Source organism: Capra hircus, chromosome 5, assembly GCF_001704415.2.
Source record: "Capra hircus breed San Clemente chromosome 5, ASM170441v1, whole genome shotgun sequence".
Lineage (NCBI taxonomy): Eukaryota > Metazoa > Chordata > Mammalia > Artiodactyla > Bovidae > Capra > Capra hircus.
This window is the reverse complement of record NC_030812.1, coordinates 1,127,110-1,149,092: the sequence shown is the minus strand read 5'-3', so window position 1 is coordinate 1,149,092 and position 21,983 is coordinate 1,127,110. Positions and strand designations below refer to the sequence as shown.

General features: G+C 40.8%; 1 protein-coding gene across 3 annotated transcripts; it reads right to left on the bottom strand.

The window, feature by feature from the left end:
* Positions 652-20,554, bottom strand: TMEM19 (transmembrane protein 19). Of its 3 annotated transcripts, XM_005679719.3 has the most exons (7): positions 19,930-20,554; positions 17,955-18,068; positions 8,875-9,012; positions 8,228-8,482; positions 6,862-7,071; positions 4,777-4,961; positions 3,171-3,211 (listed from the first exon to the last, which is right to left on the bottom strand). In XM_005679719.3, exons 1-6 carry the CDS (start codon positions 20,054-20,056, stop codon positions 4,798-4,800), a joined length of 1,008 nt encoding a protein of 335 aa, XP_005679776.1. In that variant the 5' UTR covers positions 20,057-20,554; the 3' UTR covers positions 3,171-3,211; positions 4,777-4,797. The 3 variants fall into 3 exon arrangements, with proteins under 3 accessions (XP_005679775.1, XP_013819092.1, XP_005679776.1); XM_005679718.3 differs by having other exon boundaries at positions 652-4,961; XM_013963638.2 differs by lacking the exon at positions 17,955-18,068 and having other exon boundaries at positions 652-4,961; positions 19,930-20,314.

The window sequence follows — 21,983 nt, the reverse complement described above, 5'->3', positions numbered from 1 at the left end:
TGGTTTTCTGCTGAGAGTTCACCCATTCTCCCACCTGTTTCTAGGAATAATAAGGAATGATCACAGCTTGCTATTCACATGGCAAATGTCCATGTTTCTATATAAGGTTATGGGAAGTTTGAAGGGCTAATAGAAGACAAAAAGTGGACTGTGATTAACACAGTCCACGTGTCACATTTATTCAACATGCTAGTTACACACGTCTGTCTTCCCCACTCTTATCAGACCCGGAGGGCACAGTCCTTATCAGCCATCTTTGATTCACTAGATCCAGAACACAGTAGCTGAAGCATAAAGACATCAGGTGAACATTGGGTGACTGGATTTATGTGGCTTGAAACCCTATTTAACTTTTCAAATTCATTGCTAATAAGGCTGTTTATAAAGAGAGGGAATACCATTTAAAATAACAATGGGGAAGGGTGGTAGGGAAGAGAGGTTATTCCCAGAGATTATTTCGGTTACTCTGAGCATTTTTTCATTTGCAGAAGAAACTTGATTGCAGACTTTTAGAACAGTATTTAGGGAATTCCCTGGCTGTCCAGTGATTAGAATTTGGTGCTTTCACTGCTGAGGCCCGAGTTCAATGCCTGGCCAGGGAACTGAAATCCCACAAGAAGCACAAACAGCCAAAAACAAAAACCTCATAGATTTGTATAGGTATTTTAACAGTAGCTTTATTGGCAAATAATTAATAGATCATAAACTTAAAAATTATTTCAGAAATAAACATAATCTATAATCATAACAGGTAACACATTAATATTTTTGTATATATACTTCTGATCATTTTTCCTAAATAGGTTTTTCTTGGGTATAAGTACCTGACTTGAAGCAGCAAAATGACAGTGCAAATTATCAGAAAATCTGACTGATTTATATATATTAAAAGACATTCAAAACAAGTAATATCTAGAAAATATCTCAAATTTCTAGCAGTTGTTATCTTGAAGGTGGGAGAAAGCTAGATTTGTTGAGGAGACAAAGGATATTTTAGTTGACCTCTAGTGTTACAATTTTTAAAAAAGGATAGATTCAGAGTATGAATTGCACATTAAAAAAATTCAAACATTAAAAAAAGAGTTGCCACATGTATAAAATAAGTTTTGAAGGATGCGGTTATGATAAATGAAAGGGAATTACCATGTATTGTCAGGAAAAATAAATTCAGGAGCTTTGCCATTTTAACCCACCTCAACCCTACCCCTTCTACAATCACTTTCTGATTCATTAGTTCCAAAGCCATTAGAACTGTGTCACACGATTGAGAAACACTGGCATCACGGCAGTCCTGTAAAGTTCAGGTAACCAAACTAGTTTTTAAATTTTCTTCCAGAAATATGTTCCTGATCATCAACTTTTAGTGACTCAAACGGGAAAGCTGATTAGGCTCAAACAACTTAATTAACATATACTGAACACTTATTTTTTAAATGTTCAGAACCATTTGAAGTTATAGCAACAATACTCCGTGGTGCAGTTGCACATTTGTGCACTCACGCTGAAAGCTCTTGCAAGTCACCTGGGATCTGCTGGCTAAGCAGTCTCCTCTCACTGTGGTGGCGTCAGGAACACCAGAGGGTGGGGCTCCAGGATTCCCAGGTGCAGACAGGCAGCAGCTGTCTGCACTGCAGGCATGTGGCAACGTTTACAACATGTCACCTCACGTGACTGTTCTTTATACTAAGTCTATGCCTAATTGGGATGAGGTTGGCATTTCTGGACTCAGCATCCTACAGGTAAAGCAGCTAGAAAAAAGAAAGAGATACTGATTCCTGGGTCGGGAAGATTCCCTGGAGAAGGAAATGGCAACCCACTCCAGTATTCCTGCCTGGAGAATCCCATGGACAGAGGAGCCTGGCAGGTTACAGTCCATGGGGTCGCAAGAGCTGGACATGACTTAGTGACTAAACTACCACCATCTGCACGTGGGCCAAAGCATAGATAACTTAAGTGATGAGAAAAGCTACGAATGGAATGCCTTATCAGTTCACTGTTTTCTTAATGGCTCCCTTTGATGAGTCTTCAAATAATACTCCTTGAAGTCTTCAGATCTCCTTTAGGAGCTGCCCTGAGCCAGATATACCTTGCTCTTTTCTACTGTGTGAGAGTATGGCAAGAAATAGAATGTATGCCTTTAGGCTGCCTAGGTAGGCAGCAGTACACGTATTACTTAGTAAATGCCTCCATGGAGCTCTTTCTATGAAAAGCATTTTTTACATAAACTGTTTATGGTCACAGTAAAATATCTAATACATGGAAAATTGTTTTTTAAAAAAGCACATTTTTAAAAAGTCTACAATTACCATATCCAAACATGCTCTGCAAACAGAGAGTTTCTTCCTAAATTCTGTGACAAAAACTGATCTGACCTGATCTGATGCTCTCGGCATCTTTAGTTATCACATTTATTAGTGGTATTCATATATCCACCACAGAAATATCAGTGTATTTGGTAATGGGGGCCCTTCTAGACTCTTTGCCCAGTTTTACATAAAATATTTTATATTTACCCTATCACTTGTCTAAAATCCGAAAAATTTTGATTCCAAAACACAACTAGCCCTTGGTTTTCAAATAAAGGATTGTAAAGCGTATGTCCCCAAACTGTTACCAATGTGGCGATTCCTCCAAACCCCAAAATGGTTCCAATGAGTATGTCTTCCCCAAAGAATGTCATGAGGTTAAATCTCCAGGAGAAGAGAAAAGAGGAATGTTAGAACAGCTGTAGCAACACACAAGCTGCATACAAAAAAACGACAGAGAAATGATCTGGGCAGTCACGTAAGACTCCGTATTAGCAGAAGCTACACATCCACAAAGACAGCACCCAGTACTGTTGCTAATAGCTGTCTGCATAAAAATGAAAAGCCCCATTCTTTTCAGACTTTTAGGTATGGGGTATTCTTTTTTAATTTATTTTTATTGAACTATAATTGATATACAACATTAACTTCAGGTATACAACATTAATTTCAGGTGTACAACATAATGATTTGACATTTGTATAAAGATATTCTTAATTTGGGGCTTCCCTAGTGGCTCAATGGTAAAGAATCTGCCTGCTAATGCAGGAGACACAGGAGAAGCAGGTTTGATCCCCATGTTGGGAAGATCTTCTGGAGGAGGAAATGGCAACCCACTCCAATATTCTTGCCTGGAAAAATCTCATGGACAGAGGAGGCTGGCAGGCTACAGTCCATCCATAGGGCTGTAAAGAGTCAAGCATGACTAAGGACAGCATATTCTTATTTTATAGTTCTCAAACTGTTTAAACACTGGACTCTCCTAGGAAGTTTTCTAAAAATAACCCATGCATGGATCTCACTTTCAGACATTCTGATTTACTTAGTCTAAAGAGCAGCCTTTACAACAGTGTTTTTAAAAACTCCCTATTAAAATTGTGTTTAAAAACACAATTCTAAGGTGCAGCCAGAGCTTTAAAAACTCCCAATACTCAGTCTGTGTCCCAGACCACATAAATCAGAATTTTTGGAAGAAGCGCAGATGTAAGTATTTCTTTAAAAAGATGCTCAGGTGATGTCAATGTATACACAAAGCAGATAGGTTGAGACCCACTGAGTTGTTTGTCTTAAGGCTTAAGTGTGTCAACTGTTTTTTAAAAAATTCTTCCTGAACCAAGTCATTTCTAGATAATCACTGAAGCAGTCACCAATAAAGAATTCTAAGCTTTCTCCACTCTGATAGTGGCTTATTCATGAATCTCTCCTCAATTTTTCTATGAATGAACAAGGGGCAGGGGAAGAAAGATATTGAAATCACATGAGAGATATTTCAAAATACTTTTAGCACAATAATCCATACTATATTAAACTCCTTTAGCACTTCCATCAAACTGAAGAACGTAACTGAAAGTAGCATTCACTTTGGTTGAGGCTGTAATAGAGGAGAGCATACCTTAATAGGAAATCACAGCATCTTCCAGTGAATTCTAGGACAGCGAATGAAGCAGTAATTGCACTAATTTTCCAGTGACTCTCACTGGTCAAGATGCTAATGTAAACCACATTCATAGACGAATTTCAAAGAAAGCTACAAAACACCTCAAAGGTATTAAATTTAAGATAACTTCTGCTCAGAGACCAACTGAAATACACAGAAAGGTGCACATTGTTTAGATCTCAGGAATCTCTTTTGCTTTTACTTAAAAATAATCTTTTTTGTGTGCATTCTAATGGTCACATGAAAAAGACATTTACTTTTTTTTCCATCACTAACTCTGAGGAAGGAAGAACAAACGTGGAGAAGGCCTTGCAGCTCACCAGGAACCAAGCTCCACACTTTTTACAGTAGTAAGTGGCAGGTAACGGGAGAAGTCCAGGATACTACACTTACGCAGGCTTCCGCACACATTCGTTTAAATACTTAAAATGGATATGACATCTGGGTAACTGGCAGGGAGGCATTTCTCCATCACAACTCAACCATTTAAAAATGTTATCACTTTTAGTCTCTTTGCTGATTTAAATAAACAAAACAAAATTTATATCTACCATGCAGGAACTTTCAGTTCAACATATTGGGACATTATAACCTCACTGTTCAAGTTCTACTCAGCAGAAGAAAAGTAGCTAAATTGAGTCGTGTCTTGCACTGGGAAGATATGAGCTGTTAGAAACACACATAGAGAGGAAGGCCGTGGCACGCCGTCATAATGACTAGAGGGGAACTGGCACTTCTGCTCTGTCATTACAGTTATTCTTCTCGGGATAAAACTTGGAATTGCAAGCTTAGCTACATTCGTCATAGTTTTACCTTTGGTAAATGAAGTAAAGTTCACTGTCTAGGCCAAAAACCCCAAGCAGCAGTTGGGAGCAAGAGGGCCACGAGGACAGAAGTAAACAGATTCACGGCATTGTTGTCGAGAATGGGTTTCCCGGCTATGTACTTCACCTCCTTCCTTGGGCTGCTGACCACCATGCCAGTGCTTTCATCCAAACCTGGAATGGAAAAGAAGCGAATGAAGTGGAAAATCCAAATGACTTGATTTAAAAAAAAACAACAGCAAAAAACCAAATTAGCTTTCCCCTCTAAAGAAGCTGAACTTGTAAGGATTCCTGGCCATTCAAAGAATGACTTTAGCGGATACCTACATGGTGAGTGGCACGGAACCCATGGTTACAAAAGGCCTCCTTGAAGAAGTGGGTCTCAGTACGCCTCAATACTGGTCTCTCAACAATGCTGGAGTTCTTTCAGAAGGAGAAGGGAGGCCTTGAAAAGCAGAGGTGGCATGAAACTGGCAGATTGGGCTTGCCTTCCCAGGGGCTCCCCTCTAAGACCACATGGAAGGCTCCTGAAAGCAGGGGTCACCTTTGCAACCTCTACAATAGACACTAAGGCCCAGCAAGGTGCTCACACAAAGGAGGCACACAGAGATGAATCCAATCTGCCCCCCAGCTAACATTTTTTTCCCAACCCACTCAATATGATCAGAAATTTCCAAGTAAGAACTTAGTTTAGAATAAAACCTGGGCTCTGTGTAATGTGTTGTATGTATGGTTACTGACCCTTTAGTATAAATTAAAATCCGACTGCTTCCTCCCAGCATCTAGGTAAGACTAATGAAGCTGAGAGAGCAGATGTTTTGTTGGTGGAACCAGATTATACGGGGGTGTGAAGAGAGACTGGGAGCACTGTATTTGGGGAACTGTCTGGAGACTTCCAGCCTCTTCACTGTATGAATCAAAGGAGAAGACGTGGTTGGTCAGAGGCTGGAGTAAAGACACACCAAAGAGAACGAGTTGGCACACTGACATGACAGGCGAGCCTTAGGTGCAAAGCACAGAAAATGCTGGAGAAAACGCTTATGTATCTTGATGCAGGACTAGCAGACATGACGTCACAGTAGAAAAGTACATCATCTGTGTAGCATCAGGTTAGCAGAAGAATTATTTCTCAAATGGATTTGGAAAACAAATGGAAAGAGGGGCATAAGACTGATCTGACTCCCAAATTCTGCTTCCCTGGGATTAAAATCCCATAAACAAATGCCATCTGTCTCCTGCATGATCATTCCCTAGATAGCTTCTACTCATTGCTCTGCGGGAATAATTCTCTTTCAGTCAGTTTCTCACAAAAGAATAAGAAATTCAAAACTGTATGACAGACTTTTTGTCCTATTACTCTGGCTCCCTTAACAACCTGTGTCTTTGGGATTGTTTTTATTATCTATCTCTCTGTTTTCCTTTTGCGTATTTCTTCCCCATTTCTTTCTCTTATTTTAACACATTTATTTTGTTTTTGGCTGCATTGGGTGTCACTGTTTGGCATGGGCTCTCTCTAGCTGTGGAGAGGGAGAGCGTCCCTTTGTTGCAGCGTGCGGGCTCCTCACCCTGCCGGCTCCTCCTGCCGCGGAGCACGGGCTCCCGCACGGTGGGTTTGTGTGCTGGCACGCAGGCCCAGCTGCTGCATGGCACGCGGAATCCTCCTAATCAGGGATCAAACCTGTGTCTCCTGCACTGCTGGGCAGACTCCTATCCACCGCACCCCCACAGAAGCCCCTGTCTCTCTTCTTTCGGTTTTAAGGACACATTTATTCAGTGTCATGATCAGACTACTACCTTTAGCGATCAACCAGCAGCGTAGGTAAAAAAAACAGTCCTACATGAAGTATCTCTGTTGTGATGCTTTCCACTTTCCACAGAAAAGAAACTAAGATAACTTGTTTACAATTAGTCAAAAATACAGTCCTAGAATTTTTTGTCCATAAACATGACATATCTAAGATATGTCTAAAACATATCTTCTCTGAAGCGGCTAGGCACTACTACCACTGTGTGTGGCTGAGACCTCATTTCTTTAATACACCAATAAGTTGCAATAATAAGGTTATGTTCTTACCACTAAATTGCATGGTAGCTCCTAAATATGAATCCACAATCGATCCTAGTAATCCAGCCAGACCTCCAAATGCAATAATTGGCCACTGGGGAGCAGAGATGTCTAAATCGTTAACAAAAACCAACTGTGTGAGGAAGTAAGTGATGCCCACAAAGGTTCCACCAAGAAGACTGGAGGCAAGGCCCACCATCGTCACTCCTCCGTTGGTCCCTAAAGAAGAACATGATAAAATCAGCTGGTGAACAATCAACCAACACATGCAGTCAAAAGAAGCAAAGCATCTGGTACCCATCTAATCAAAACCAACTCAAAGAAAGGGTTCACCCTGATGCAATCCAAAGACCCTCCTACTTAGAAAAGAGGCTTTTCTCCTCAATAATTCCTGATGTTTCCAGCAGTGAGTTTAGGAGAGCCAGGCTGCCTGGTTTCACTCTCAGTTCCGTCATTTCCAAGCTTGGTGACTGTGATAAAGTTATGTAACTTCTCTATGCCTTAGTTTACTTGTTTGTGAGATATAAACAATAAAAGGACCAATTCACATGATTATTAAGAGTAAACAGTAATAATGGAGAGCAGTCAGAACACGGCTTTGCACATAGCAGGTACTCAAATAAATTAATTGTTATGTTGCAGCTGCTGCTGATAATGAAGGGGACAAAAGGAAGGAAAAAGGAGAAGAAAGAGAGGAGGAGATGATGATAAAGCAGCAGTAGTAGTACTATTAACAGCAGGAGCAATAGTTGATAACAATAATGGGGAAATGAGATACACATCAAAGCACTAACCAGGTAACAAGCTCCCAAGAGATCCTCTATCATTTCTTTCCTTTTCCCTTCCTACTGAGAAGCCTGCAGGTCAATCTCTATGTTTGCATACAATTTATCTAGGAGTTCCTAACACTTCCTGCAAATATTACTTATTATCACCAGTTTAATAGCCTATAGTCATTTTCCAATTAAGGGGGAAAATTGAAGTTCTCTCTTTTAAAAAAAATGATTTATTTATTTGGCTGCACTGGGTTTCAGTTTTGGCATGTGAGGTCCTCACTCTTCCTTGTGGCATGCAGGATCTAATTCCCTGACCAGGAATGGAACTCAGACCTCCTGCACTGGGAGCATGGAGCTTTAGCCACTGGACCACTAGGGGAGACCCCAAACTCAAATTCTTAAAAGGCTTTTAAATAAGAAACACAATAAATCAAGAGGCTTTTTTTTTGGCTACACTGTGTGTCATGAAGGATCTCAGATCCTGATCACAGCTGGAACCCGGATCCCCTGCAGGGGAACCTCGGAGTCTTAACTACTGGATTGCCAGGGAAGTCCCTGTTCACTTTTTTTTTTTTAAAGAAACTTAAATAAAGACTTACCAACTGGAACTTTCTCCCAGGTTGTTATCAGCCTTGGCGCGCTTTTACTCAGAACAGGGGCAACTTCTGAAGCCCATGTGTCTCCAGCAGAGGAGGCCAGTGCAGCCAAGAGAGACAGACACATCCAGGAAGCAGTGTGCTGTTTGGAAAAGTCTATCGGGATTTCCCCAGGGCCACTTTCTATCATGTACAGCAGGGCCAGCTCCGTGGGCACAGCGCCATTACAGAATACCTGAAGCCAGTTTCTCTGCCCACCTAGGATCCAACAAGAAAAGAAAAGCACAAGGGTGTTTCCTCCTCAGGAGGAAAATCATGCAGTTACCTATAACTGCTCCTAATTTACACTGTAAAATTTAAGAAAAAAAAATGACTGTAATTTTAAAAATGACTAAAAGTGGGATGATAACGCTGCCCACATTCTATACTGTTTCAGAATAATTAATGATAGACTTTAGTACTTCTAAAATTCTGCTGTTCTTACTATCATGGTAAAGTAATAATAAACTATATCAGGCCACTACTTTAAGTAACTCTCATATAAAATTTATGTTTCATGAGTCTAAACAGGTTCTGATTAAACGCTTATGGTATGTTAAGATGAAATAAAAGTTACTAATTTAAGTGACATTAAATATAATTCACTTTACCTTCCTTGTATTCTGAATCTAGACGCTTCTTTGCTTTTCCCTTCCATTTAGTAAGTTTTGAGGAAGAAAGAAAAAACATCAGCAAAGAGGTAAAAAAGCTGAAATTTGCAATGGTTAGGATAAATCCAACCACGAGCCCTGAAAGAAACACATATATACAAAATTACACTTAGTCCATACACTAATACTGTGAAAAAAAAGAATGAATTTTTTCAGTTATTTTCATATTAAAACTGGAAATGTTCATTTCTAATATATTTACATTTTTACCAACTAAGACATTACCAAACAGTATGCAACGGCACCCCACTCCAGTACTCTTGCCTGGAAAATCCCATGGACGGCAGAGCCTGGTAGGCTACAGTCCATGGGGTTGCTAGGAGTCGGACACGACTGACTTCACTTTCACTTCTCATTTTCATGCACTGGAGGAGGAAATGGCAACCCACTCCAGTGTTCTTTCCTGGAGAATCCCAGGGACGGGGGAGCCTGGTGGGCTGCCGTCTAGCGGTTGCACAGAGTCGGACATGACTGAAGTGACTTAGCAGCAGCATAGTCTTTCAAGTTTCTATTTTTTACATTTCCCCTCCATACCTGGGACTTTTTTTCCACTTTACAAGAAATTCAGTAAATAGACCATCCAAGAGTGAATCTGGGAGAAAAGAGGCACACAGAAAACAAATTCCAACGTGACAGAAATAAGTCTCTACTTATTAATAATTATTTTAAAAGTAAATGGGTCAAGTGATCAAATCAAAAAAACAGAGGCTGCAAAATGGATAAAAATACTGGTCCAACTATATGCTTACTACAAGCAACTTGCTTTAAATCTAAAAACACAATGGGTTGAAAGTGAAAGAACTAAAAAAGATAATCCATGCAAATAAGCGACCAAAAGAGAGCATGGGTGGCTTCACCAATATCAGACAAAATACACAAAATGGATAAGCTCAAAACTGGATTCATACGGCATGATCTTTCTCTATATCTATTTTTAAGCATTTCTTTTCTTCCTGGCATAACAGAATGCTTGAGGCTCATCTTAAACCTACTTTGCCCCAGCCCTGAAAGCAGCCATTTCTCTAAGGAGCTCTGGTTCATTCCAGTGGGGAATGGATATTAGAGGTCAAAATCTAGGCTCATGGTCTGTCCATGTCTACTGAGATATATTTGCTTTTTGTGGACAAAGCAAGGGAATACACACACACAAAAATACACTCATGCATATATATTCATGCATATAGATGAGTACTTTCAGCCTTGCATTTCCCGAGAATGTGATGAGCACATTCAGGCACAGCTATCTTCTATGGCCCTATCCAGGCTACCTGCTAGTATAATATTACTAACTACAACCTCTTCCACCCCTAACTGCATGGTGGACAATCTCTGCTCTCTGTAACTCTTAAGATAAATATATTCAGTTTTACTATATGAAGATTTTTATTAAATAATACAACAAAACACTACTAAGTAACAGAATAGATATTAGACAATTAAGTATGCTACTATGTATTTAATAATTTAAGTATTAAATAACAAAACAAGGGCCCAGATTCCTATTTCTGAAGTAATTCCTTCCATTGGTTAGCTCAATCTAGACCGATTCATCAGTCACTGAATTACTTGATTATTGGCATTTTACTTAAGTTCAGTACATTTTAATTGAGAGTGCAAGAAACAGGATAACGCTGTATAAAGTACTAATAAAGTAATAAAGTGCTCCACCTCTGGAGCTGAACATTCTGAAGTTAAAACCTCAACTTCTGCACTTACTATTGAATAACTAGATGTTATCTAACTTTAAGCTTCAGTTTCTCATTAGTGTATTGATAATAACTCCTACCTCATTGGCTTACTGTGAAAAGTTAAATGAGATAATTTTAATAATATGCTTATTATATAAGCCAGCACACAGGACGAGGATCATTGGCAATAATATTAAATAGCAGTTACAGTGGCAAAATCTCAACAATCACATTATTGTTGCAATTATGATTATTATTGTAATAATAATAATGAGGTTATTATGTTACCCAACTTTCAATTCTTTTCAATTGTTTTTTAATATATTACACAAGTAGTACCCAAGTGGGCTTCCCTGGTGGCTCAGTGATAAAGAATCCACCTGCCAATGCAGGTAACATGGCTTTGATTCCTGAGTCGGGAAGATCCCCTGGAGAAAAGTAAAAGTCGCTCAGTCCTGTCTGACCCAGGCTACCCACTCCATGGCATTCTCCAGGCTAGAATACTGGAGTGGGTAGCGCTTCCCTTCTCCAGGGGATCTCCCCAACCCAGGGATCAAACCCAGGTATCCTCCATTGCAAGTGGATTCTTTACCAATTGAGCTATCAAGGAAGGCCCACCCCCACAGGAGAAGGAAATGATAACCCATTCCAGTATTCTTGCCTGGAAAATCCCACTGACAGAGGAGCCTGGTAGGCTATAGTCCACGGGATCGCAAAGAGCTGGGCACAGCTGAGCAAATGCACACACATGCTCGCAGTACACAAGCACTGGAGAGGAAAGCTAAAACATACAGAGGTATATGAAGTAACAGTCAGTGTCTTTCTCCCTGAAGAACACCATGCCCCACCTTTCTCCAGGGGGCTGCCCTTTACTTCAGCCACCGCAAAATACCACGTGAAGCAATCAATGTTCGAGTTGATGATAGGTTCAGAATGAGGAATAAATTGAAGGCAACATGCTTCAAAGGAATGATTTCTTTGATGTAGTCTAAAAATCTTAGAATTTTTTGTATCTCCCAGTTATGTCTGAACTTTTAGATTAGTAACTGCTGTCTCCAGCACATGTCTACTCCACCTCTTCAACCCACCTCTAACATCTCTAATGGTTCCTCAGTGCTAAGGACTTAATACGTGTAACAATGGGAAGCTTTCAAAGAATGTGAAGACTCAAGGATTATGGCTATCTTCTGAGTTTAAAACATGTTAATTCTGTAACTGGCGGATGTGATCTGGGGAAGTGAGACAACACTGTCTATAAATAGCTCTGATAGTGGGAATCAGTCAGTTCAGTCGCTCAGTTGTGTCCTACTCTTTGCCATCCCATGGACTGCAGCACGCCAGGCCTCCCTGTCCATCACCAATTCCCGGAGTTTACTCAAACCCATGTTCATTGAGTCTGTGATGCCATCTAACCATCTCATCCTCTGTTGTCCCTTCTCCTCTGGCTTTGAATCTTTCCCAGCATCAGGGTCTTTTCAAATGAGTCAGCTCTTTGCATCAAGTGGTCAAAGTATTGGAGTTTCAGCTTCAGCATCGGTCCTTCCAATGAATATTCAAGACTGATTTCTTTTAGGATGCACTGGTTGGATATCCTTGCAGTCCAAGGGACTCTCAAGAGTCTTCTCCAACACCACAGTTCAAAAGCATCAATTCTTTGGCGCTCAGTTTTCTTTATAGTCCAACTCTCACATCCATACATGACTACTGGAAAAACCATACCTTTGACTAGATGAAACTTTGTTGGCAAAGTAATGTCGCTGCTTTTTAATAAGCTGTCTCGGTTGGTCATAACTTTTCTTCCAAGGAGTAAGCGTCTTTTAATTTCATGGCTGCAGTCACCATCTGCAGCAATTTTGGGGCACAAAAAAAGAAAGTCTGACATTGTTTCCACTGTCTGTTTCCCCATCTATTTGCCATGAAGTGATGGGATCAGATGCCATGATCTTAGTTTTCTGAATGTTTTAAGCTAACTTTTTCACTCTCCTCTTTCACTTTCATCAAGAGGCTCTTTAGCTCTTCTTTGCTTTCTGCCATAGGGGTGGTGTCATCTACATATCTGAGGTTATTGATATTTCTCCCAGCAATCTTGATCCCAGCTTGTGCTTCATCCAGCCCAGCATTTCGAATGATGTACTCTGCATATAAGTTAAATAAGCAGGGTGACAATATACAGTCTTGATGTACTCCTTTCATAATTTGGAACCAGTCTGCTGTACCATGTCCAGTTCTAAATGAAGCTTCTTGACCTGCATACAGATTTCTCAGGAGGTAGGTCAGGTGGTCTGGTATTCCCATCTCTTGAAGAATTTTCCACAGTTTGTTGTGATCCACACAGTCAAAAGCTTTGGCATAATCAATAAAGCAGAAATAGATGTTTTTCTGGAACTCTCTTGCTTTTTGACGATCCAACGGATGTTGGCAATTTGATCTCTGGTTCCTCTGCCTTTTCTAAAACCAGCTTGAACATCTGGAAGTTCACAAGCTGCTGAAGCCTGGCTTGGAGAATTTTGAGCATTATTTTGCTAGCGTGTGAGATGAATGCAACTGTGTGGTTGTTTGAGCATTTTTTGGCATTGCCTTTCTTTGGGATTGGAATGAAAACTGACTTTTCCAGTCCTGTGGACACTGCTGAGTTTTCCAAATGTGCTGGCATATTGAGTGCAGCACTCTCACAGCATCACCTTTTAGGATTTGAAATAGCTCAACTGGAATGCCATCCTCTGCAATAACTGTCTGTAGTGATGCTTCCTAAGGCCTACTTGACTTCACATTCCATCATGTCTGGCTCCAGGTGAGTGATCACACCATCGTGATTATCTGGGTTGTGAAGATCTTTTTTTGTACAGTTTTTCTGTGTATTCTTGCCACTTCTTCTTAGTATCTTCTGCTTCTGTTAGGTCCATGCCATTTCTGTCCTTCACTGTGCCCATCTTTGCATGAAAAGTTACCTTGGTATCTCCAATTTTCTTGAAGAGATCTCTAGGCTGAAAGTTACCTAGAATTGCAACCAAAGGGGCCTGGGAATAATCTCTGGGAGGCAGAAAAGGGAAAGGTATGATTGGAATTTTTTAATCTAATAAACTCAAATCTAATCAATTATATCCTACATACTATTGCTTAGCGAAAGACTGAGAATCAAAAGAAGGCTGGTTAGCCCAAAATATAGAATACGAAGGCCAAGAGGACCAGAGGCTGGCAGACTTGAATACTACACCAAGGTCAGGACTCTCTGAACGATGCATTTCCATTACTGACTGTTTCTCAGCAAGGTGTGTCTGTGCTGTTGTGTCCGACTCTTTCTGACCCCACAGACCACAGCCTGCCAGGCTCCTCTGTCTGTGGGATTTTTCCTGACAAGAATACTGGAGTGGGTTGCCATTTCCTCCTCCAGGGGATCTTCCTCATCCAGGGATTGAACCTATGTCTCCTAATTCTCCTGCACTGGCGGGCAGATTCTTTACCACTGAGCCACCTGAAAAGCAACCTTCTAAATACAAGCTGACTTCTCAACTGGCCTGACCTGAACAGTGATGTTTGCATCCAGTTGGCCCAGGAGTTCTATATTTAATCAGATTAATAAAGTATCACTCTGGCTCACTGATTAGTCCCTTGTGGCAGTAGGCCACATAAACTAGTTTTCCTTGGCTCTGATCAATTCTGGATACCTGCCTGAATGAGATTTCTATCTGAAAAGACTGAAAACCGTACCTGAACTATGATAACCAAAGAGGTAAGGCCACTTTTGTGAGACCACATGAAGCACAACCACTGGCCTTTTCTGACAACACCCCACTGGCTGTGCACTCCCATCACCCTTACAGCATCTTCCTGGGCTTAAATGCCTCAAACACCTCCTACTTCTCATCTGCTTCCCCTGACTAGAAATGTAAGCTCTTTGACAGTGGAATTTTTACCTATTTTCTTCACTTCTTAGTCTTCAGTGCCCAAAACAGTGTCTGGCAAACTAAATATTTATTGCAAGAATGAATTAAAAAAAGCAAAAATCAATAAACCCGAGAGTCTTGACAAGTGAAATTAAATTTAAACTTATCAAGAGATTGATGACAAATTATTTACACAGACATGTTCAAAGGAACACACTGAATAACTAGACTGGAGCAGATCACTTGCACAGCGCTTTATAAGCCCTATGTGATCCTCTCCTTATTCTAGAAGTATTCTTTCTCTCGAGGGGACGAGAGCACTCCAAATACCCAGATCCTGAGGATGTTCTGAAACTCTTCTCAGTTCAAAGCACACTAAAGACATGTTATGGCAAAACTGAATAAAATCCCTATGACTATAATAGTAATTGTGGAAGGAAAACAATACTAACATTTATAATATACATATTTTAAGTGCCAGGTCCTATGCTAATCATTTCATATGTATGACTCCCCACAATGAGTCAGTGCTATAGACATTATTATTCCTTCTCATTTTACAGGTGGGAATAGTCATTAAGATGAAGTTTAAGTGATTTGCAGTCACACGTTAGGACAGATTTCCCAAGTATGATATTATACTTTGAATCAACAGTAGTGTTTTTTATCCTTAAGGGGAAAAGAAGCTCCAAACAAAAAAGATACCAACTTTCTATAGAATGAGTGATTAGGTAGAGAGTGGACGTTTTAAAATCCATCCACATGTATTTCCTAAGCACTGCTGCAACAGTGTGCAGCACCATTCAAACAGCGTGGGGAACAGAAGCGTATGGTACGGTCTGTCTGTGGGGAGTTTACTGTGTAAGACCTCACAGACTAAAGAGATATGGTGTCCCACACATTTCCTTGCTTGAGCCTCACCAAGAAGCCCATAAGGACCTATTTCATGAAGAAAGTGAGGCTCGGAGGAGATAGGTGCCACAGCCAAGTTCACAGAGAGAGAGGTGGCAATGCCAGGATTTAAATGTTTATCTTCTAATTCTAAATCAAGCCAAGTAGGAGAGGAATAGAGGCCCAAGGGCTAGAAGGCAGAAAAGGAAATGGTAGCAGGAAAGAAAAGAAAGTGGAGATCAGAAAAGTAAGAGGAAAAAAAAAGAGAAGTAAGAGGAGAAACCAGGATAATAGACAGCATGGAAGTCAAAGGGAGACAGCACTTCAAGACCTTGATGCTTCTTCCCACAGGTCAAGAACAATGGAAACCAAGGCAAGGCTGCCCAAGAAAAAACATTTTTAGCAAAGCATAACTCTATATTATTGTTATATTTAATCAGAGATTGTTCAAATTGTTTGCTAAGTGCTAGTGATAGATTTCTCAATTTCTCAACAGAACCTGAAGAGCGTGTCTCAGTTTTGAAGAACAAGAATGAGCATGCTTCCCCGAGGACCTGTGCCTAATAACGGTAATCACCCTATACATGCCGGCTATGTGTCTAGGCACTGAGCTAAAAACTTCACAGAAATCATTTCATTCTTGCTGCAACTCAAAGAATGAAATGAGGGGTAGATCAGAATTTTGCGGGTCTTGAAACTTACAAATTGGGAGCCTGCTTTTTTTTTTTAAAAATCTTTTACCCCTGAAAAATTTACAAAACCAGAGGACCATGACAGCACTCTGCTAGGGCCCTTCCTGCACTTTGAAAGGCACTGCTGGAAATGAGCTGCCATGGAGTTTATGCTGTTACTTTCACGGTGTTGTCATTCTCTAGGCTGGGTATTTTTAATGCACAGGAAGCATTTATTCATCTTCCTTAAAAAGTTGAAGTATAGTTGATTTACAATGGCATGTTAATTTCTAGGTTAGATGTTAAAAAGCCTCTTCTCTGAAGAGAAAACTGAGGCACAGGGAGGTTAAGCCCCATGACGTTCCTAGCCATCATTCCAACTCTTTCTTGCCTGATTCTAGTGCTTGTTCTTTCACCTATCAGACTATCTAGCCTCCATGAAGGCCCACTCTAGTTCATAAAACTTTATAAAATCTCTGCTGTATGTGAACACAGAGGAGAGCACATTTACAATGCATTAGGGCTAATGATGAGCAGCCTCTTGAAGGCTGGGTAGGCAGCTTTGAGACCTGCCAGTTTTAAATATCAGCATTGTGTAGTGATCCCAGCCTATAGGACGTATTTGAGGGGAATCCTCGTGTCTTGGGGCTTATACCATTGGCAGGATATAAAAATCCCAAAGTCATGTCAGATCCCATCACTCCTCTGGTTTGAGACCAGGGGATTCTAGCTTGGGATGAAATCTTTTTTGTGCTTCGCAGCTCTGTATTATCTGGCCATTGCATCTTTCTTTAATGTTTATCTCTCATGACTTTTCCAGTCGAATGAGTCTTATTCTCACTCCCAAACAAACCAGGCTTGAACATGTCAGGGCCTTTCTGCTTGTTTTGTCAAGCCTGACAAAGCCTGTCATGCTTCTTGCAGTTCTCATTTCTGACATTTTTAGGTCCCAGTTCAAAACTACCTCTTTTAACACAAAGGTTAATCCTGAGCCTACTCACAGAAAAATGTCCCACATTCCCCAATATTCACACTTTATTATCTTTAATTTTTCTCATAAACTTTATCATTATATGAAAAGGTTTATGTATTTTATTATCTATCTGTACTAAAGAATAGAAGTTCCATACAATCTGAAACCTTGCCCTTGTTCACAGCTATTCCCCCAGTTTCTAGCAGAGCAGCACACAGTAAATGCTTAATAAATATCTGCCAGAAGAATAAATAAGTGGCCTGTCCTCATTGCAATTCTGAAGACTTGAGAATACTCAGTTGGGCCTACTCCGCTTGAGGCTGCTAATAGTAATTTCCAAGTGCTATTCTTCCCAAAATGGGCTTAGGTGGCTCAGTGGAAAGTAATCTGCCTGCAGTGCAGGAGATGCGAGAGACCTGGGTTCAGTCCCTGGATAGGGAAGATCCCCTGGAGCAGGAAATGGCAACTGGCTCTAGTACTCCTGCCTGGAGAACCCCATGGACAGAGAAGCCTGGCAGGTTACAGTCCCTGGGGTCCCAAAAAGCTGGACATGACTGAGCACATTCTTCCCAATGGCTCCTCCATTTTACCTTGAGGTAAAATGCTCCAGTGTGTCTCCCTGAAGAAAATTTAATCCAACTCAGCAGCTGAGTAATCAAGGTCCTCAAAAGTCTATCCCACTAATTTACTTGTTATCAACTACAAAGTTCAATTTGTATGCCACACTGAGAGAATATGTTAGTATCCAAAATTCTGGCAGAATAGGAATGGTGAACAATGCATAACTTTATCATTGTCTACACCAAGTAACATTGTGATTTATAGTCTCCTATGTTCAGAATTTAGAAGCCACATGTTTAAATTACATAAGCAAGCAATTATTATACGCCAAACGTTCAAAAGAAAAACATACCTCCTAAAGCCCCACTGTGATCTAGACTTTTCTTCTTAAAGCCATTAGAGACAATCAAAACAGGAACAACAACAGAAAACAGCCAACGCCAGGGAGAAACAGGCTGAAAGTTACCTGAAAAATTATAGAAGTAGAGCATAAATTGTGTCAAGCCTACACAGGTTAGTCTTGGGTGCAAGCTTTGATAACTGCATTCTGGATTAAAATACTGTTGTAAGTAGATAAACTGAGATGAAGCCACCAAAGTAAAATATTTACGTTGAAACTTGTTTAAGAGAGACAATCCTACTGGTGAGTGACAAAGTAAGTCCTGTCTAAGTTTTAAGAACCATTTATACTATTTATAATAATGGGTATTTGATACATATTTGAAGATGTGAAATGCATTTCTGGTTCTTTCTTTGGAAAGGAGGCACATATTCAACCTCAAGAACTGCACAGAACAAACAGGATCCAATTTTTTTTAACACAATCCAATTATTCCTCTCTCTGCCTTTCACAGAGATTTCTTAAAAAGGAAACATTCCCACAGGCTACATACACACCTCAGGATTCAAAGGCTAGCAATTGATTTTTCCAAAGGTGGCATGCTTTGTTTTGTTTCAGCTAGCATAATTTTTTTCAGATAATTGTCAATAAAAATTAGGAAATTTAGTATAAAAAATCCAGACTCTTGTTTCCTGTTTCAAAACCTGGATGTTCAGGCTCACATGGCAGAACTGACCACAGGGGAAGAGAAACCACCTCCTTTCGACCATTCATGGCGTTACCATTTAAAGTCCCCCCTTTAATATATAGTGATTATAAGTGTGAACTATTGCTTGTGCCCACATTTCTACCAAAACTTGGAAAATGTTATAGTAACGATAAATGGAGCATAACTTTTAAAAATTATGACTCACTTTACTGTACACCTGTAACATATAATATTGTACATCAACTAAAACAATAAATATTTTTAAAAAATTAAAAAAAGGAAAATGCAAGACAAAGAGGGTGAAACATTAAAAAAAAAAAAACTGGGAAAATCCTATTTCTAGAAGTGCAAACTGTTCTCATGTGCTTAACATGCAAAGAAAAGCCTTGGACAGCTTCACTTACCTGTATTAGGTGCCTGGTCCCAAGGGGTCACTTACATTTACAAATCCTGGCTTACTCTATTTAGTTCCAGTCATAGTTAACACTGCCCCAAGTAGGGGCAGTGTTACTTACTTACCTCCCTCCCCAAGCCCTCATCCCCTACTGGGAACCATGAATGAACAGCCAGAAATCTCTATCTTGGAAAACATTCACTAGATTATTCACACATTTCTTTGAAAAACGACTAAGGTCTAAAATGGCAATCACTTATCACCATTTATGAGTTCACTTTCTCACTCTATTTTTCACTTTTCCTTTCAACTGAACAGTGTTCTGTTTGTATAAACGGGCATCAAGGAATCTGCACAGAAGCATACTTGTACTCTACAGCAGCTTCAAAACCTTCAAGTTCTGAGTTCAGAGTGCCTCACATTTATGCAAATTGGCTTCAGGCTTTAAAACAATTTTGCTCTTCGGCAGTGACCAGACAGCAGACAAATCTTCCAAATCTCCAAATGTGAACACTGTGTCGTTTATTTTCATTTTTTTTACAGGCCACATGAAACTGATGAACTTTATAAATATTCTTATTAAAAGTATCACTGCAATTGCTTTGCAAAATTATGTTTCACTTCACTTGGTTTTCATCAAGATAGATGTAACAATTACATAAAGTATAAAACATATTTTGGAACAGGTATAACTAGTATGACAAACAATATTTATTAAAAGCTTTAAAACGTTCAAGGCACTGTATATTTCCATGTCAGTAAATCCAAGTCAGGCCACAGAAGTTAAATAAACAGTTTATAACCCTTCAGAGGATACGAGTTTTGACCTTCAAAATGGGACATTCTTCCATCGATTAAAGACAAATTAGAACATTCATACTCACCATAATAGGTGCTTGCAGTCATAGACATAATCCAGAAAGCTGAAGAAATGCAAATGATCAGGCTCAATATAACTATATTAGTCATCATCTTTATGTATTTTTTGTACGTATTGTCAAGATCTTGCATGAAAAATAAGGATATAAACACCTGGGGAAGAACCTATCTCGCGTTTCGGAGAAAAATGAAGTCAGCTAAGTGGCCAGCAAAACATTCGTGTAGAGGCGAACATAAATGCTAACAATTGTCACCAGCCGAGAAAACAGTACAAACCGACCCTGTTTCTAGATACTGGGCTGAGCACTGCCGCCGGAGCTCAGGCGAGGAAATCAAGCCGCACCGGTGCTGGGCGCCTGCGCGAAGAGCTCGGCTACTTCACACCAGAACTTCACCGCCGCGAACGGGAAAGGGAAGCGGGGGCAGCCAACCAGAGGCCTGGGACGGCGAGCTCCGCCTTCCCCGCCGGCCCGTGCGCCGAGGCCGGGCGCCCGCGGCGCGAAGGGGCGGGACGCGGGACTAGGATGCGGGGTGTGCCGGCGGCGAGTCCCGCCCGAGCGCGCGTGGTCGCTCCGCACGGCCGGCCGCGCGGCTCCCGAGGCCTGGTCCAGCCGGCCGGGCGCAGAGCCCCGGATCTCCGCGCGCGCCCGCCCTCTCTTCCGCGCCCGAGACGCGCCTGCTGCGCGCATGCCCCGCGGTTGCCGCGGGCGTGGCCTCGCTTAAGGGAGCGTTTAAAGGGCGGCTCCGAGGGCAGGCAGGCCTGGAGGATCCCGCAAGCGAGTGCCCTGTGCGTCTGTAGTGCTTCTTAGACTCTAGGCAATTGGAACACCATACAAAGGTCTTGAGTTTGAGGTCATCCCCAAGAGCGGAAAAGTGAAACCGCCACCACGAGAGCAAGAGGAATGAAAGCAAGTGGACTGAGATCCAGTTAAGTCCGCGTCAAGCATCAAGTTCGGATGAACTGGCCATGCCATACAGTATTAACGGACTTTTTAGGGGAAAGGACGTATTGGACTGCAGAAAGGGAATTTTGACTGAGAACGTCGTTTAAAAACAACGTCGTTCTGTAAGGTTCTGGACACTGTTGACCACTGGAGATACACAGATAGCTCCACAAAGCTCATGTTACTGAACTCTCAAACAGTTACTATCTGGAACTGTGGAAAATCTGTACCCACACCTCTCCTATTTGAAGTCTGAATTCAGTCAGTTCACTTAGAAAGCAGAACAGCCTGTCATCATTAAAAATCTGAATCTTGTGACTTCACATTTTATTTGAAATTAATTTTTGTTTGCTGAGTCATCAGCAATTGATAATGACATTATATTCTGAACTTTTCCCGCTAATTGCTGACAGTGTAAGCAGCAGCAGCAACTAATTTTCAGACGTAGTACCCAAACGTGTTTTAACCTGTTAAGAGTAATTACTTTTTGAAAACACAGTGTTAACATGCAAAGACTATTTAAAACGCTTTCCTTTCGTAAGTAAGTGAAAGTCGCTCAGTCGTCTCCTACTCTTGCGACCCCCATGGACTATAGAGTCCATGGAATTCTCCAGGTCATAATACTGGAGTGGGGTAACCCTTCCCTTCTCCAGGGGATCTTCCCGACCCAGGTCTCCCGCATTGCAGGCGGATTCTTTATCAGATGAGCCATCAGGGAAGCCCAAGAGTATTGGAGTGGGTAGCCTATCCCTTCTCCAGTGGATATTCCTGACCCAGGAATCCAAGCAGTCTCCTGAATTGTAGGCGGATTATTTGCCAGCTGAGCCGCCAGGGAAGCATTTGATTAATCACCTGAGAACCACATTTGTGAAGTAGGACTAAATAGTAAGGGACTTCTTTCACTACATGCATATATACTCTTTATGCAGAGATTATGTACCCACTTTAGTCTGGGTCTGTTCAGCGCAGGTAAACAATTGGATTACTTCAGAAAGCATATTGGCCAATAGAAGCGATACTAGACTACTCCGTAGAGTTATTATTAATAAGTGACCTTGTTTTTGTCTTTGCTTAGACAAAGTTATGAACTGGTATTGCTTATTTATCCCCTTCAC